This window comes from Dreissena polymorpha, chromosome 7 (genome assembly GCF_020536995.1).
Source record: "Dreissena polymorpha isolate Duluth1 chromosome 7, UMN_Dpol_1.0, whole genome shotgun sequence".
In the NCBI taxonomy this organism is placed as follows: domain Eukaryota; kingdom Metazoa; phylum Mollusca; class Bivalvia; order Myida; family Dreissenidae; genus Dreissena; species Dreissena polymorpha.
This window is the reverse complement of record NC_068361.1, coordinates 21302356-21319773: the sequence shown is the minus strand read 5'-3', so window position 1 is coordinate 21319773 and position 17418 is coordinate 21302356. Positions and strand designations below refer to the sequence as shown.

The window sequence follows — 17418 nt, the reverse complement described above, 5'->3', positions numbered from 1 at the left end:
TTATTCATTTCGTATTTTTCTCACTTGCATATCCAAACCCAGGAGACACATTTGTTTTACTTATTAATGTTATCATTATGCTATTACTAAATGACACGAACAGTAAATATGTGTAGCAATTCATGCCAGATACATATCAAAAGAATAATAATTTGTTTGCACTTGGTATTCCATCGACGCGAGAAGCTGTTGAAAAACGTTTAATTAATAAAATACTATAAGTTGTTACGGTTTGTGTAATGCATCATGTCATCTCCATCTACAGAAAAGTCACTTAATTTAACAGTTTAAGAACTTACTACGACAAAACAACAACAAAGACCTGGAATTAATCAGGTGTATATTTATACTAACAGACTGAAATGGCTTAACCACATGTTAGGAAAGTAATAGACTCCTATTGCGGTAATCTTGCTTTATATAATGTTTGACTGTCAACTTGGTATTATATATTATAAGTGTATCATCATAATCATGTGACTGGCTTGATATAATTCATTTGTAACGTTTCGTAGATACGCCATGTGATGCCATTTAAACGATATTTTCAGCAGGCTTTTTCGATTTGACATATTATATTCCCGCTCGAATGTAGTGAAATAGGTCGGTTCATTTCATTAGTAGAGCTAAACACCATACCAAGTACACAAAACGACCAAAATATTAGAGGATTATAATTGCAATAAGGTTGTTGTTAGACATTGACATTACTAAACGTTGTTTCCGTCACGAACAATTAGCTTACTGTTCCTTTTTTGCAGAAACAATATTTATCATAGTTTTTTTTTCTATTGTACATTTTGTTTACTTAATCGTTATCTATTAATGAATAAAACAACACTTTCAAATGTTGAATACTTAATCCAAATTACATTTTAACCGTCCCGATTGTCAACATTAAACACTCAAGTGTTTATGCCTGCGTTGTATAGATATTGTCATGTGTATTTCTAGAATTGAAATAGAACTATGTTGTTATTAAAGGCACCGTTCATAATTAAAGACCATTTCGTCGGAAAGAGCATTACTTATCAGAAGATCAAATGCGTATATATATATATATATATATATATATATATATATATATATATATATATATATATATATATATATATATATATATATTCAATTAGCCTTACACAATACGGACACGGCTCTAGGCGAGTGCACGGTGAGTTACGATCAATCAATTTTGAATTATCTATTTTAAGAACTTTCCACTGTCATGTCCAATATTGCACGTACAACCATATCTGTGTTGACAAGCCCCTGATGAAGACGAAAAGTCGAAAGCGCTAGGGCATATGTATAAAATATGTAATCAGCACTGTTTGAACAGCATATTTCTCCAATCTATTATTACTGCTTTCTGTTCCTGAATCCGTTTTTGGATCCAGGGTTTTAGAAAGATTCATTCGTTGGTGTTTCATATTTTTTCTCAACCATGTATATATATATATATATATATATATATATATATATATATATATATATATATATATATATATATATATATATATATATATATATAATCTGATTAAATAGCATTATATTTTGTTTGCATGTGTGGACTGGTATATAAACTGGTGTTAAACATACTCAGTTCTATATTCGTATTTACGTGTTCTGACCGCAACATTGTTTTTTTATGAAACAACAGAACGCTATTTATCTATCCAGCTTTAGTCGAGTACATAAGATTATACATGTTCGAAATTTTAAACAACTGCATAGCATTTATCAAATGTTCCGTACTTCCATGAAATTCAAAACAACCAAGCTTACGTCAATACTGATTCGTAAAATTGTGTACTATTTGTTGAAGAATAAACATGTTGTCTATGCGTCTTAGGAAAAAATGAATAGTAGAGAATTTCAAACAGTGTACATGCACTTTTTATATGCATCAGTGTTCAACTGTTGAAAGAAAATATTTGCAATAATATAACACTCTCGAAGATTATTCTAGCTTACTTCCTCTTAAAGTGTATTCTACTTTTTCCTCATCAACGTTATACATTTTCATAACAAAATATTACAAGCATTCTTTTCAATACGCAAACATGACACAAGGTAGTGACATTTTAGTTTTACACCCGATGATCCTAAAACATACCAATTGACCCTGATTTATCAGTAAACCTTAATGTGTAACCAAAAATTAACCGCGTCTCATCCCTATTTATTAAGCAACTCAAATTGACCTCATTTGCAACAGAACATCCTTATCAACAACAATAATGTAGTTGTACAGTGCGCTCGTGAGAATTACACCACATGCTGGTTTACTTTCAAATTTCAAATAATATCTAAGACGAAGTAAGACGTGTTTAATTACAGTTTTCGAAGAGTTCGTGTAAAATGTGGTTTCTTGTGTTCGGTTTAGTTACGGTCGTTTCTCGATGTACTTATGCCAACATTTGCTTTTGTACAAAAGATAATTCATCGACAGCGGTGTTTGCCAAGCGAATTATTGCTGACATAAATGGCTACGTTGTTAACCTCCAGTGTTTCTACGGTCATTATAAGGAAGGGGACGAATGGATCTCAGCACATGATGGAACAATAGTAGGTCACTTTTTATTAATATCATGATAAACACGCGATTCATTAATGTCGCTGATGTTATCGCGAACTCTATGTTTATGTTGTACATCGTATTGAGTAGACATTTAATTTTATTGTACACAAAGAATGCTCGAAATAAGCATGCATCAAATTGGTAATTGATTTTATTGCAGGTTGTGCATATAAGACGAATTGACGTATCAACTTGCGGACCGAATTCCATTCCTAGCAACGGCATAAGTATTCTTAATACTTATTTAATTCATTTTTAAATTAATGCACATCAGTATATCAATGTTATAAAATTTGTAAAACAAGTGTGCACTTACAAGCCGGTTTAATAATATATGGAGTACTACAACATGTCTAAAATGAATTCTTAAAAACAGCGCTTTTTATGTATCGAACGACAGCGCTCTACTAGTAAGATCCTACATTATTCCAGAAAATTATTTATATAGATCGAGTGCGAACATCAGTGAAACACAAAAACGTACATACATAATATCAGTTAATATTGTTTTACTAATCTTGGATACATTAATGCGTAATTTTCCAGTCGGGCGCTTACAGTGGACAGAGGAAAACGCAATGACCGCTTATTCAGGTCGATTGATCGAGAATGTTTACCGAAAACGTTTCGTATTAGATACTGAACACTCATGTATGTATGTTTAGATATTATTGCATATAAGTATATGATTATATTCCAAAAAAACGAAATAATATGTCTTTATGAAAACATGCGTGCGTCTAATTTTGTTAAAAGTGTAATGACACTTTCAATCCTACGGCAAAGCGTATCTAGTACATTTGAGAAAATGTATTCAGATTAAAAGCCTTGTCGATATTTAAATGAGAGAATTAACGTGTGATTATTTCATTTAAGGGCAATTTACCATCCGCTAGACGTTTCGTTAACACGTTAGATATTGGTTAGAAAAGTTAATACGTAATACGTATATATACACATATTTATTGATTATTTGTTGAAAAACAACGTGAAGTTCTTAAATTATTTTTTTAACAAAATTATTTTTACATAATTGATGTATATACATATCTGAAAATATATGAAATCATTGTGTTAATTTTTTTAAAAGTATTTCGCATTGTTTTCTAAAAATAATCAAACGCTTCTTAAATGGGAAATGCTTGAGTTTAATGTACATCTATCATCCTTATAGTGCCTACAACACGCAATAATCCAAACGTATTGTATTTATCTTGACGCTTTTCCGTTGCCTAGTTTTCTCAAGTTAACGTAAAAAGTAGGACCATGCTACTTGTATCAGTAATTCAATTATAAACATTCAATGTGAGTTGTTTATGGAATTTTTAGTTTATCGAGGGTTTGTCTCGAATTGCATGTGCACATGATGTATATCCCCAATGATAATTGTGTCGTCCAATGTATATATGCCTCGCTACGGGAAAGCCGGGCTAAATGGATGTGCTTTAAGAGACGTTGCAAAATGGCCTGTGCAGTCTGCGAATACTTACTAGGAACAACATTTTTCACTTTGATTGAGTTTGCGGCACCATGAATTCCATTCTTAATGAAAATCAACTGTCGGCGGAGAGTTTCGTCCCTGATTAGCCTGTGTGACAATTAACGCACATGCATTAAGCTCGATTATCCTAGAACGTGGCTCCTTTGTTTTAGCGACAACGTTAATGCCTAATACCAGTGCAAATAAACAGGCAGAAAGCACTTGTAAGTACGTTGAATCTTTAGTCATCATTTCCCCAAAAAATTGTTATTAATAGACTTATTTACAGCTGATAAAAGTAAAACAACATTCGCTTCGTATCTTAAATGATCGATGTATCCAGTATATTTATCATTTCAAACAGATAAAATATGTGCCAAACAAATACAATGGTTATGCACAATTAAATATTTAAATCCTTGTAGATCATTTATAATGTCGTTCTAGTATTGGTGGCCACCTATGGGATATTAAAATAGTAGTTATACAAGTTTAACTTATATGAAGGTATTAGTTTAAGCATACGGCTTTAATGTTATCAGCATTTCCCAATTCTTTAAATACACATATGCTTAATTAATTATTAGCTTCTATAATTAACTGCAATTATGTGATCTTGTAAATTTATAGCATATATCGCACTAGTTATATGTGTATTGTACCAGACGCTTGTGACGCTTAAGTTAAATAAACACTATGTTCTGTTCAAACTAATAGACCGAGTACTTAGCTTTTCTAATATATAGAAATATAAAAGAATATCTGTTGAGTTGTATATGTATTCATTATTTCAACATACTACTACAGCGGAAGTGTGCGAAGATGTCGACAGCGACTGCAAAGAGTACGGCTACGGCTACATTTGTGTCGGCGATAGGATACCATGGTCACGTGTTCACTGCAAAAAATACTGCGGGTTATGTGAAAGTAATAACTTTCTTTTTCAAATGTTATAAGTTGAATATTATTTGATGTTATTTCTTTAAATAGACTTGCAATCTTAGCTTCATGTTAGTATGATACTCGTTGGTGTAAAGATGATCAATACATTTAAAAATATATCGTTAATGACTTTTGACAATATGGGGTATCATACGAATCTGTTATGGTACTCGTTTATCAATAAAACAACTTAGACCCTAAACCTCTTAAACAAAACAAACCGCAAACATTAAGCGATTTACAATACCACACAATGCTAATTAGACGGCGTGATGGCGTTAAGGTGGTTCGATGTGTATGTAACATTACACACATGACGTAGATCTAGATAATTCATGAAGAATAATATATTAACACACATTTAATCAATGAGCAGAACATTGATTAAGTTCAGGAGCGTAATAATTTTGGAAACTTGCGGAGTTTTTTAGTGTTAACGGCCATAATAACATTGAAACAAATAAGGTCTGCATCTCAAATGAAGTTATGCACAAGTTTCACAATAAAATGTTTTTATGAATAGATGCCGATTGCGAACACTTCTAAACAGTCGTATTACAAATGGCATGCAGAAAACAGTACGTTTCTCACAATACATAGGCGATATAAGATGAGATGGCATATGGATCTCTTTTCAGTGTTGGATGTAAAATTTCGTTTTATGGGATATCCAAAACGCAATGAGTTGTTCGTGATGGTTGTAAAATTGTCAAACTTTCTTCTAATAATGAACGTTTGTGCACTGTATTTTGAAAGTCTAGTAATCTCACCAGTAATAAACGTGTATATTGCGCAACATCCGTAAATTATAATAGAATATCGGCAATTTTAAATGCTATGCTATATATTGCATTATTGGTTGCTCGTAATTCAGTCTATACAAAATTATTAGTTTTATTGAAACACCTTTAATTAACAGTCAATATATATTGCAATGATATTATAACTCGTATACTAAAAAACTCGAAAACGAGATTTACTGTTAAACGTATTTTAGGTTTTTTGTAAATCGGTTAAACACTGTTCGGCTTTTAATTTAGGCACGAATGTTTGGTGTTATTCTCTAAATATAAAGATTGATTTATACGTTTGCATGAACACATTGTGTAACAAATGTTTTCTGTAGACATATTATTTACAGATCATACTTCAACAACTGTTAATACATCACCAACAACAGTGCCTGTAGCAGCATACAGCCAATCATCGCCTCAGCATAGAAGCACAGGTAGAGTACAGCAAATAAAGTTTAATTTGAGTACTCGTGGATTTTTATTAAATGCATCGTTAAAATTAGGACAAAAGGTTACAATTAGGTTCTGCGCACTTTCCTTAGCATTAATGTATTTAAAACAAACACAAACTACCTTTTGGTTGTGCAAAATTGCTCCATCATGTTGAAAATGGAGCTTTAAGAAGTACCCACACAGACCACAAGAGCGATAACTCAGGATTTATTTCCATGTCAATCATTTTAGATATCTATATTCAGTTAATCTTGAATAGTATACGTTAGTAAATATGTATGTGTATTATTTTGTTACAGGCCTACGCTAAGTACTTCTTAAACATAACAACACACTATAAAATATAAGTTAATATATGTTACTATAGGAACATAATCTTAAAATGTAATTGGTGAAATATTGTTTTTACGCTGAAAAAGTTCGCTTGTTTAAATTAATAACACTACAATCTGATATCACCAAAGACAAAACGATAAATATCAACTGGAGCAGACATGATGCAGAAACATATTAAAGACAAACCTTAAAACAATGTGTTTATATGTTCTCCCACCTCCTGTGTGTTTGCAGATAATTTGGATCAGAGATAAAACATGAAATTGAAATAGTAACAACACATTTAACAACAATTAAACTGATCAACGATGTTACACAGCTCGCATTCTACTTTTCAGATCATACATAGCGAGTGATACAATTCAACTGCGTTTGTGAACTGTATCTGTGACAGCTCATATCCTAACATATAATTAACCATTTATCAAAGTGAAAGTAACAACTGTAATATTACACGTTTAATATAACATTACATAATAAATCTAACTTAAAAAAAGACCAACAACGTTTAACTTTTTTCATCAATTTTAAAATATTTGTTAATTTTACTTTACATTTTGTTATCCTTAAACCTGTTAAATTTGATAACATTTACGAGTCATTACTCTTTAAGAGTAAGTTATATTACAACACATATGACAAACATTTGAACTAATATTGTGGTAACCATTTAAAAAAGAACAAATGAACTTCATAGCGAAATGTTACCGTCTTCATTTAAGAATCGAGTAAATGATAAACGAAACTGTAAAGCAATTTGCATATATATCATTTATATATTACCTGATTCCTTTAGATATATATTTCATACATATTGAGGCAATAATCTCTTAGAAGTATTTGTGTCATAGAAGTGTCATGAGGACAAAGGTACTGGTTATTACCTAACACAATAATATCAGTCAATTTTTGTTGGGAATGCTACATCTGGTGCAGTGATGGATTTGCCTTGTTGATTTTTAGAATACGGAGTCAATTATTAATTTTGAAATCACTGATATTAAGCAGGTATGCCAAAGCTTCCTTGTGGTTCAGTATAGAGTCAAACATTAAAACTGCCTGTAAACAAGGTCTTAGATACCTTAAAACCTTCACTAAGATGATGTCTTATACTCTGATTTGATAACTAAAACAAACAAGAACCAGACATTATCAATTGTCATGAAAATTAACAAAGAGTACTCAACATACCGCAATTGTGATATGAAGAGGTATGCATTTTTTTCCAAACGTAGAACATTTTTAGAATGTATCATTGAAAATTAGTTTTACTTCAGACATGTAGTTTTTTTTTCAAGGTATGTGTGTAAATAATGTACCCCTTTAAAGTTATCTCCATTTAAACAACAAAAGTACAACAACAAATATGTAACCTTATATGATGTCATTATTTGTTAAAGGATTTTGTTATATTCACAACGAATTATAAATATCTTAAGGCATAACGTGGTGTATCGAGGCTTGTGATATTGTCTCGTTCTACAATAATCTCCTTTTATAATATGCACTTTGTTCGGAACTGACATTTTTAAAAATTGTATCACCATTAACGACGGTGAAAGGGAAATCGATCGTGTGTTTAAAAGGCGTATCTTCGACAACAGGAAGCAAAACAAGTCCGTACATCTTCTATATATGCCCGACCTATTGAATTATTGTAGCTATACATGATTACTAGCTAATGATAATATTTATTTAGCTACACATGCTACGTCAACCTTTGAAGTCTGCATAGACGTTGACAAAGACTGTTACACGCACTACCACGACAAGCTCTGTGTCGGTGAGATGGAACCTTATGCAAAGATCCACTGCCGAAAAAATTGCGGTTTCTGTAAAAGTAATATATAATTTTTAAATGTTATAACATTTTGTATTTCTAGTTTTTTATGACCCCCATCACTATAGTGGGGGACATATTGTTTTTGCCCTGTCTGTTGGTTGGTTTGTGTGATTGCCTAAACTTTAACATTTTGCCATAATTTTTGCAATATTGAAGATAACAACTTTATATTTGGCATGTATGTGTATCTCATGGAGCTGCACAGTTTGAGTGGTGAAAGGTCAAGGTAAAGGTCATCCTTCAAGGTTAAAGGTCAAATATATAGCTTCAAAGCGGCGCAGAAGGGGACATAGTGTTTCTGACAAACACATATCTTGTTTTACTTATGAAATTATTCTTCTGCATTTCACAGACGTATGAACTATCGTGCAGATGTTTTGATCAAAGGCATGAATTAATGTAATTATTCAGTTCATACTGCAACTGAAATGAAGACATTACACTACTATTCTATTCTTATGCGTATAACTTACACTTAAAGCATGCTGTAAACGGATGGTTCTAACAACCGCAGCTAGGGTGTTGCGGCAGTTACAGTGATTATGTTTCAATATAGTCAAACATATTTTCTTCGGAAGTGATTTTGTTAATTTTGGTCTGAATTTATCAGGTTCTATTCATTTAAAATAAATGCATGTTTAGGCTTTCAATGTTTGCGCAAAATATAAATGCCATGTCACAACCAGTGTTTAAAATTAATCAAACGGATATGCATTATAACAAAAAAATGTTTTAAATAGAAATTTGAACAATGTCGCATCAACATAACATATAGCTGATCATCATGGATCGTAAACGTGAACATGACCAAAGTCGTGTTTGTATGTTGTAGTCCGTTGATATAAAACAAAGTCGTAAATTAAATTTGAGTACTCGACAATCATATGAAAACAGAAATCGATAAATTGTGGTTATTAACTGTAGTTATTTGTGTCTTGCCTAGAGTTGTCAAGGTAATTGTCATCATTTGATTGGGCATAACGAACTTAATCGATATACATAGTTTATAAATATGCAGTGACATGTTATAGTTTTTTGTTTTATTACGTGTCTAGACCCATGGTGCGAGGATGTTGATCCAGACTGTGACAGCTATGGGCGTGGGTACATATGTACTGACCATTTCAAACCATGGGCCTCTATACACTGTGCGAAATACTGCAACTTCTGTGACCAAGGTATGTTTTCCAAAAATGTCGGATTTAAAAATGTCATCAGGAGTTTATGTATTCTTAAAACGACGGTAACCCAACATATAAATAAGAACAACGCATCTGTTTGACTAACTAATATTCCATGTTTCATTAGTTTAAGCCTACATAGTGTGGCGGCATATTCCGTCACGTTTGTCTAGCATCTTAGCATAAAAAAATAAAAAAGAACACGCATATGTATAATTTAATTCTCATTGATAAAACAATGTATTATACTAAAGATTATCATTTGTTACTTGGTTAGCTTTATTATTTACTTGTCAGTGTATTGTTTTGCCCGAACAAAGTCTGTAGTTTTGAATATTCAGTAAAATCTCTTAAAGTTTACGTATATATCATTCAGGACTTTTTTAAGTCACGTGTAAAGAATTTGGTTGTTATAAAACCTTAACAGTATTTAATATTGTTTACATATATGTGATTATGTCTAGGTTATACCACAACTGCTACGATGGCAGCGACGAAAACAACACATGCGACAATTGTTAAGCGAACTCCATCGAAAAAAGTTATTACAAGTTAATATTAATTTCATCAGTTGCTTTCCATTTACTTTTGCGAGCGTTGTTATTGCTATTCCAAGTAAAAATGTATTTGCTTTGTCAACCTGATAGCTGCTGCCTTTAGCGGAATCTTAAATATGATTTACCTGCAAATGTGTAAATCTTACAACCCACACTAGAATGCGTTGTTTTCCGAATGCCAAATTAAGCAACAGCAAAGCAAGCAAGCATAACCAAAAAGTTATCTCTCAAAGAAGATTGCTTTGCCCTTGCTGTTTGAATAGGTGTCACAATTTTGATGCAATATGTAAATTTAGTTTTGATTTAATTAAACGTGATGTTTTATATGATAAGTTTTAAATAAAATACCAAATTCAAGTTTTATGTTTGATTACCTTTGATAGAATTTCGGTTCATTCATAATTTTTAGCATGTGAACCAATAAGTATTAATTGGAAAACGAAGTTTAATACATGTGCGTAAAGTGAAGTCCTAGATTAGTTAGTTTAGGCCGCACAGGCTCAGCAGTGACGACTCTTACGCCTTTTCTGGATTGTCTTTTAAAAGAAACATCTCTTAAAAGCGGAAAGAGTGGCGTTCGTGATGAATCTTTGAGCACTGCATAGGGTTATCTGAAACGACACTTCACGCAAATGCATTAAGCCCCGTTTTCACACAGCTCATATTTATCCCAATTTTATTTTATCCAGACAATAATACTTGAAAATTTCTAATTCTTGTTTTTACAGTTTTATCCTCTTTTATTGGAGAGAAGGCAGCGTAAATTTGGAAATTAATTCTTTTCAAGATATTTCGGAAAACGGAACTTCAGTTTTTTCCCATTAGTTGGATATCTACTAATTAATTGCGCATTTAAAACTTTATTGTTCACTAATAAATGTATAAAACACACATTTTAAGGAAAGATGTTTCACAACTATATAAGTTACAAGTTTCCGTGAGCAGTAAGTATTAATATTGGGTATTTTGCTATTACTATAATAAATTTTCTTGAGCTATCAGATAGATCTTTTAACAAAGTATTTGTACTATATGTAACACTCACAGAATGAGTGGGTAATCGATTCTTTAGACATTTTGCAAAAAATATTGCGCGTTTTACTATGTGTTTTTAAAATTGAAAATGCGTACATTACCAGATCATGTTTAGGATTATAGTTTTAACAATTTGAAACTCTATATACATCATACAAGTATCATCAATAGTTAAAATCCCTGTAAATGGTATTAAAGTATAATGAATGAAACACAATGAAAAAGACACAAATAAACGCAACAAAATGCCTTTTATTAACCAATAAATAGGTATGGTGTCTGTCAAGTTATGTGTGAACTTGATACTGTTATGTGTAACTTCCAAGACGAATGTGGCTACATTTTGTAGCTAAGCCTTCTGTAAAATATATTTATTCTTACTTATTTTCTTTAATTGTTGATTTTTGTTATATTGCATCATTTTTACAGAGGTTTTGTATATTATAAAGGTGCACTTTATTTCGTATATCAAACATTACATTATATTGCCAAACATAGCGTTATATCGAGGTTAAAGGGGCCTTTTCACAGATTTTGGCATTTTTTAACTTATTCATTAAATGCTTTATATCGATAAATGTAAACATTGGATCGTAAAAGCTCCAGTAAAAAATCAAGAATAAAATTAAAAAAAGGAAAAAAACATTGCCCGGACCAGGTTTCGAACCAGTGACCCCTGGAGTCCTGCCAGAGTCCTGAAGTAAAAACGCTTTAGCCTACTGAGCTATTCCGCCGAGTACACATGCTGAACGTATTTTATACGTTATATAAGCAATCTTCGTAGTTTCACAAAATTTAACGACAAAAACAGAACTCTCCAAATTATTCAATCGTTTCGCGTTGAAACGCTTTATAATTTTTAGGTTTTAAAATCGTCAAAAGATGCATATAATGGCTCTATTAGACCATGGTAAATGTTCAGTATTACTGTTTCCTCACAAATATCATAACTAAAACGAAAATTTGCGAATCTGAAACAACTTTTTTCAATTTTGTCAATTTACCAAAGCGTGAAAAGATCCCTTTAATATGGTTGCCATCATTCGTCAGATAAGATTGCTTCAAAAAGAATATGCATTAATATGGCTCTTGACTTATCTTGTATGAATGCTTGTTTTCAGTGGAGCGTAAACGATGACAACAAAACCTTAAGGGTGGATATTGAACTAGGAAGAAAATCGTTGTATTTGAAATTGTACCATATACATTAACCAAAAGCAATGAACACACAAACTATTGCAAACGGATTGTGTGACAACTAATCCCTTGGGTGTGGTATTAACTAAGGGTAACTTATACATTTTTAACCTAAACACATTACAAAATTGCGACTTGTTATGGTCAGATGATTCCTGGGATAATGTTGACAAAGTAATCCAAACTATTAGATGATATTTACTTGGCAACATTTTGTATATCGCATTCCTCGATTCAATAAATGGATGTCAATACACTCAATGTTGATGACATATCTATTCACTGAAATACTAACCAAAGTCTTATCGTAAAAGCGTAATAGCTTCGTGTCTAATTGTCTCTGTACTGGATCGCATATCGAGAACATCTACTATGATTCGCGACTTTTCCTTTTAAATGAAACACATTTCGTCAATAAGATGGCATCGATACGCTGAAATTTAAAACCATAATGTATGACGCTATTTAAATCGACAAAGCATAGTAGTAAATAGTTACGTACCTTACTTTTAACGTCGAAGCATACGTAGCTTGAATAATTTGCAGGCACACATGAACTACGTAGAGCCTTAAGGTAACCATTGATTTAATATATGATAAGGAGTTATCTGATATAAATTGCGTTAAATCAGCAATAAATTCTCTACACACTTCACAATATATTAAACAGGCGCATTTGCCGTGTTTGATGAGATTTGCGAACAATTACTTCTTTCATGAATCGGGGTCACATTTTTGCCAAAATTTGAAGAAACTGTTTAATTTTATTTTCGATATTATTCATGCTATTGAAGCAACGCTTCTACTTTATGAACTCCGATACGTGACAATGATCAATCCATTTGTGTTGCGTTATGAATCAGACGACATATTGGAACACGTCAAATAAGTCATGACGATTCTGAAAATCATTCAACATCATCCGACAGAATATTTTCCGTAGTGCAATTTTCAGTAGAATGTTAAAGGTCATCCTCGTTATTTCCTCGGTATGATATGCGTTTGCGATCTAAAAGAAAATGTCAGTGTGCCATACTATTTCCTCATTAGACACAACTAAAGGAATATAACAATTTAAAATGACTTTAATAAAGCTGCAACTGTGAACAGGTGTCAGTACAACGTCAGTTATTTTTATTTGAATGATTTAATTATCATAGATTATCGTTTCCTTGGTTTTGACGTGTCAATTGAATCAACATACACTATTTCCAAAAAAAAGCAAATTCGTTGAATTGATATCCCCCGCCAATATGCTTCTGGACACAAAACTGCTATATTTGACACTCAAAAAAGCATTTTTATCAAGATACAAGGGGCCATAACTCTGTTATTAACAGATGGTGTACAATGCCATTTGGCGTGCATCATCCCCTTATCCATATATATATATATATATATATATATATATATATATATATATATATATATATATATATATATATATATATATATATATATATATATATATATATTTATATATATATAAAATACCAGGTTTCAATTAAATCCGCTAACGCACTTCCAAGATAAGGCTCCGGATGGACGGAAAGACGGACGGAAAGACGGACGAAAAGACGAACGGACGAACAACGCCAAAACAATATTTCTGCCGATGGCGGGGGATAACAACAACAGACAAATGAAACAATTAATGCGTATTGATTTTTAAGCCTTTATTTACCTCATCCAAAATCACAAGTGTTCTGTCTAATGAAACACCATGCTTTTTTAACGCACACTTATCATAGAAGGGAATAAGCGACTTTGTGTAGATGTTGAAATAAAATATAACTGAGTAATGAGGTTTGTTTGTGTGGGGTTGCAATATACATTAATACAGTTTGATATGTATACAACATATAAGTAGTTCATTGTATTCATAGCATAAATGCAACTCGGAGGATAATTTGAAATTCAGAACTAGGAATATTCATATTTATATGTGTTAGTTAAATATCCACAATGCCAGGTATTTAGATAGATCTTCAAACAAGCACAAATGACATGATAATAGATTAAAGCTGTTTGATTAATTTCTTTGCACGCGTTATCAGCTTAGTAATAAACGCGAACTTCAAACTAATTTCTTTTGTACCAGATGAACAAGGAAGCTTACGGATTCTGTGGAGCATTATCCACTTTACTTCCGCGTGGAGACGACAGTTGGTCTGTTTCAAGAAATGTCAAAATTAACATACTCGGTTACCATTCGCTGGTGTTTGCTAACGGCATATTTCTTCATACTACCCTTTTATTATTTTACTCGCAAACCAATACTGCCAACGTAAGGTGCTTATCACTTGACACTGTCATCCCAAACACGTCCTTAAATCTAAGTCGGTGTTTTGGTGTCATAACTAGCACTGAAAAAGTGGTCTATGAAAACAGACGGTGATATATTTTTTCTTTTAAGGACATTCTTATCAAACACACGTTAGTACAGCATTCAATCTTTTTCAGATCCATGGAAGTCAAGTTTTGGCTATATATAATTTTTGGTACCGTTTGGATTGTCTTGACCTTGTCTTTATAAAGTTATTTCGTGTGCGTTCTTTTTAGATTCGGAAACGCCTTAAACGGCAGAAAGGTGATTGAATACAAACATTTGACTCCAATGTTTCTCGAAAAGAGAGCAATAACTTATTGGGGTAAGGCATTTGTTTATTTTCCTTGTTTGCAAGGATGAAGCCATTTAAATAGTGTATCATGTGTTTATTTATGTTTCCATATCTGACAGAAATACGTAAGGAAGACCATTGGTTATTATATATGTTACTGATATGATACGAACAGCAGTATCAGTCAAGACAACCACAAAGAAGCCACATTACGTGTATCTCCACCCTGTATTAACATATGTGTACATATGTCTTCAAACTGTGATTAAACATATATGCAAACTGCGGGTAGATCATATATATATATATATATTAATTGTTTTAATAATAAACATTATTTACCTCGTCAATAGGTATGTGTAGGTCGAGGCCATCCTACTCCATACCTTACAAACATTATGTGTTAGTAGCAATTGAATACAGTTGTGTTAGTATATAGCTAAATGGTTTGTAAGTTTATAAACAGGATGCACATTTATGAGTTGTGCACAATGCATGCATGTATACATTGTAAATGACAATCTTTGTAAAAGCACAGGAAATACAAGTAGCAACTATACTTTAGATATAACACAGGGATCTTTATACATAATATGGAGATTTGTACTAGACATATCATTGTTTTCTCGTGTAAATGGTAAATAAAGTGCAGATTTGAAAAAAAAATATGTGAAATCAACACCACTGTGTATAGTTGAAATATTCATTTCAGTGCACATCAATGTAGAGCAAGTACTTTTTTAGTTATGGGTTCATTATATGAATAATCTTACAACTGACCAATTTGGAAATTACAAATCTTGGCAAATTTTGTGCTTTTGAACTTCCCATGCTAGTTGAAAACTCCTTTTTAGCCCTGGTACTGTTGATATACTATGTTTTTTACAAATAAAACATACCTTTTTATTTCAAGATATTGATGGGGGTCATATTTTTTAGAACAAATTCCAAGGAGAACATCTTGACAAGAAATGTTGGGCAAATTGATGTTGTTTTGAATCATTGAATGTTTTATATAGTTGATAATAGGTTGAATGTGCTCACATTCCCAGAACAGATGAGTTAAGAGGTCCTCATGCTTTTTACAAAAATAACATAGATTGTCGTTAACATTTTCATTTTATATAACAGAGATTTTGTACACAAGATTATGTTTTCTAGTTTGAAGCCATTGTATGTATGTATCTCTGGAGTTTTTAAAAACAAAAACATTTATGTGTAAACTTCCAAACAATATTATTAAATATTTCATTCCATTTATTTTGACTTGTAGGTTTTTCTTTATTAAATGTAAATGTGCTACATATTGATTTATTTTGGTTTAGCTTTAAAACAATCACATTCAGATACGAAGCGATAAATACTCCAGTGGTGTTTGGCTTGTTAACAGAAGTAAAACTTGACTTTTTAGTGAAATCTGATACAGTTCTTTGAACTCCTCCATAGAATAAAAAAATTAGCACTTGTCCTGTGTAATTCTCAATATCATTCTTGGTCTTGAACCCTTCAGTGGTACATAATTTGTCTCTTACAAGTCTATTTCCTCTTTCATACATGTTCTTTTCAAAAATGCAATTCAGGTCTATTTTAAAGTTTTCATTGCAAAATAATGGCATGTTTAATACCTCATCAAATGTACACACCTTAACTTTATTAACATATATGCTATAATAATTATAAACATCTTTCCAAAATGTGTTACTTAATCTTTTAACAATTTTGTGCACATATGCATTATCCATATTTAACATTTTTTAACATCAAACAATGAATACAAAGCATTTACCCGTACATAGTGCAAGTTTCTTTATCCATGTTAGCTTCATACGTTTTTCGAATGAGTATATATCTATCATATTGAGCCCTCCCTCATCATAAGGGTTGATATGAACATTGTGTTTCATTTTTTAAGGACCGTCCCAAATGAAGTTGTAAAACAATTGTATATTTCATTTAATACATGTAATCCTGGACTAGGAAGAGCAATAAATAAATGAGTTCAAAAGGGGAGTAACATGGATTTAACTACAGTTATCTTTCCTAATGGTGAGATATTTTGTGACATTGTCAATTTGCTATATTAATTATAATCAATCATTTTATCTAGGTTGACATCAAATATGATACCTAGTACTTTGAAATTGGTTGAACCCCACATTAGTTTTTATTTAGTTTTGATTTAGTGTGTACTATATTTATTGGAGCCTATCCATACGAGTTTTGTTTTGTTATAGTTAATTTTTAGTCCAGATTCCATGGCAAATGTATGCAGAAGGTCAAGTGCAGTATTTTCAGAACCGTCTAATAAAAGTGATGTGTCGTCTGCAAATAGCGAAATTTTATATTCAATGTTTTCAATTGTTATTCCTTTAATTTGTTTTGAGTTTCGTATTTTGAT

General features: G+C 31.7%; 1 protein-coding gene across 3 annotated transcripts; it reads left to right on the top strand.

Moving 5' to 3' along the window:
• The first annotated feature begins 2223 nt into the window (after positions 1–2223).
• Positions 2224–12574, top strand: LOC127838949 (zinc metalloproteinase nas-15-like). 3 transcript variants are annotated; one of them, XM_052367083.1, is made up of 10 exons: positions 2224–2568; positions 2742–2808; positions 3128–3232; positions 4235–4285; positions 4869–4988; positions 6145–6231; positions 8286–8426; positions 9485–9607; positions 10075–10151; positions 12324–12571. In XM_052367083.1, the coding sequence occupies exons 1-10, from the start codon at positions 2362–2364 to the stop codon at positions 12411–12413; spliced, it is 1068 nt and encodes a 355-aa protein (XP_052223043.1). In that variant the 5' UTR covers positions 2224–2361; the 3' UTR covers positions 12414–12571. The 3 variants fall into 3 exon arrangements, with proteins under 3 accessions (XP_052223043.1, XP_052223045.1, XP_052223044.1); XM_052367085.1 differs by lacking the exon at positions 3128–3232 and having other exon boundaries at positions 12324–12574; XM_052367084.1 differs by lacking the exon at positions 4235–4285 and having other exon boundaries at positions 12324–12572.
• The last annotated feature ends 4844 nt before the right edge of the window (positions 12575–17418 follow it).

Bases quoted from the DNA above. Each gene is read 5' to 3' on its own strand.
- LOC127838949 (XM_052367083.1), top strand. From the start codon at position 2,362: ATGTGGTTTCTTGTGTTCGGTTTAGTTACGGTCGTTTCTCGATGTACT. The intron at 4,286-4,868 runs GTAAGTACGTTG...ATACTACTACAG, and splicing joins TAAACAGGCAGAAAGCACTT to CGGAAGTGTGCGAAGATGTC. The intron at 9,608-10,074 runs GTATGTTTTCCA...GATTATGTCTAG, and splicing joins CTGCAACTTCTGTGACCAAG to GTTATACCACAACTGCTACG.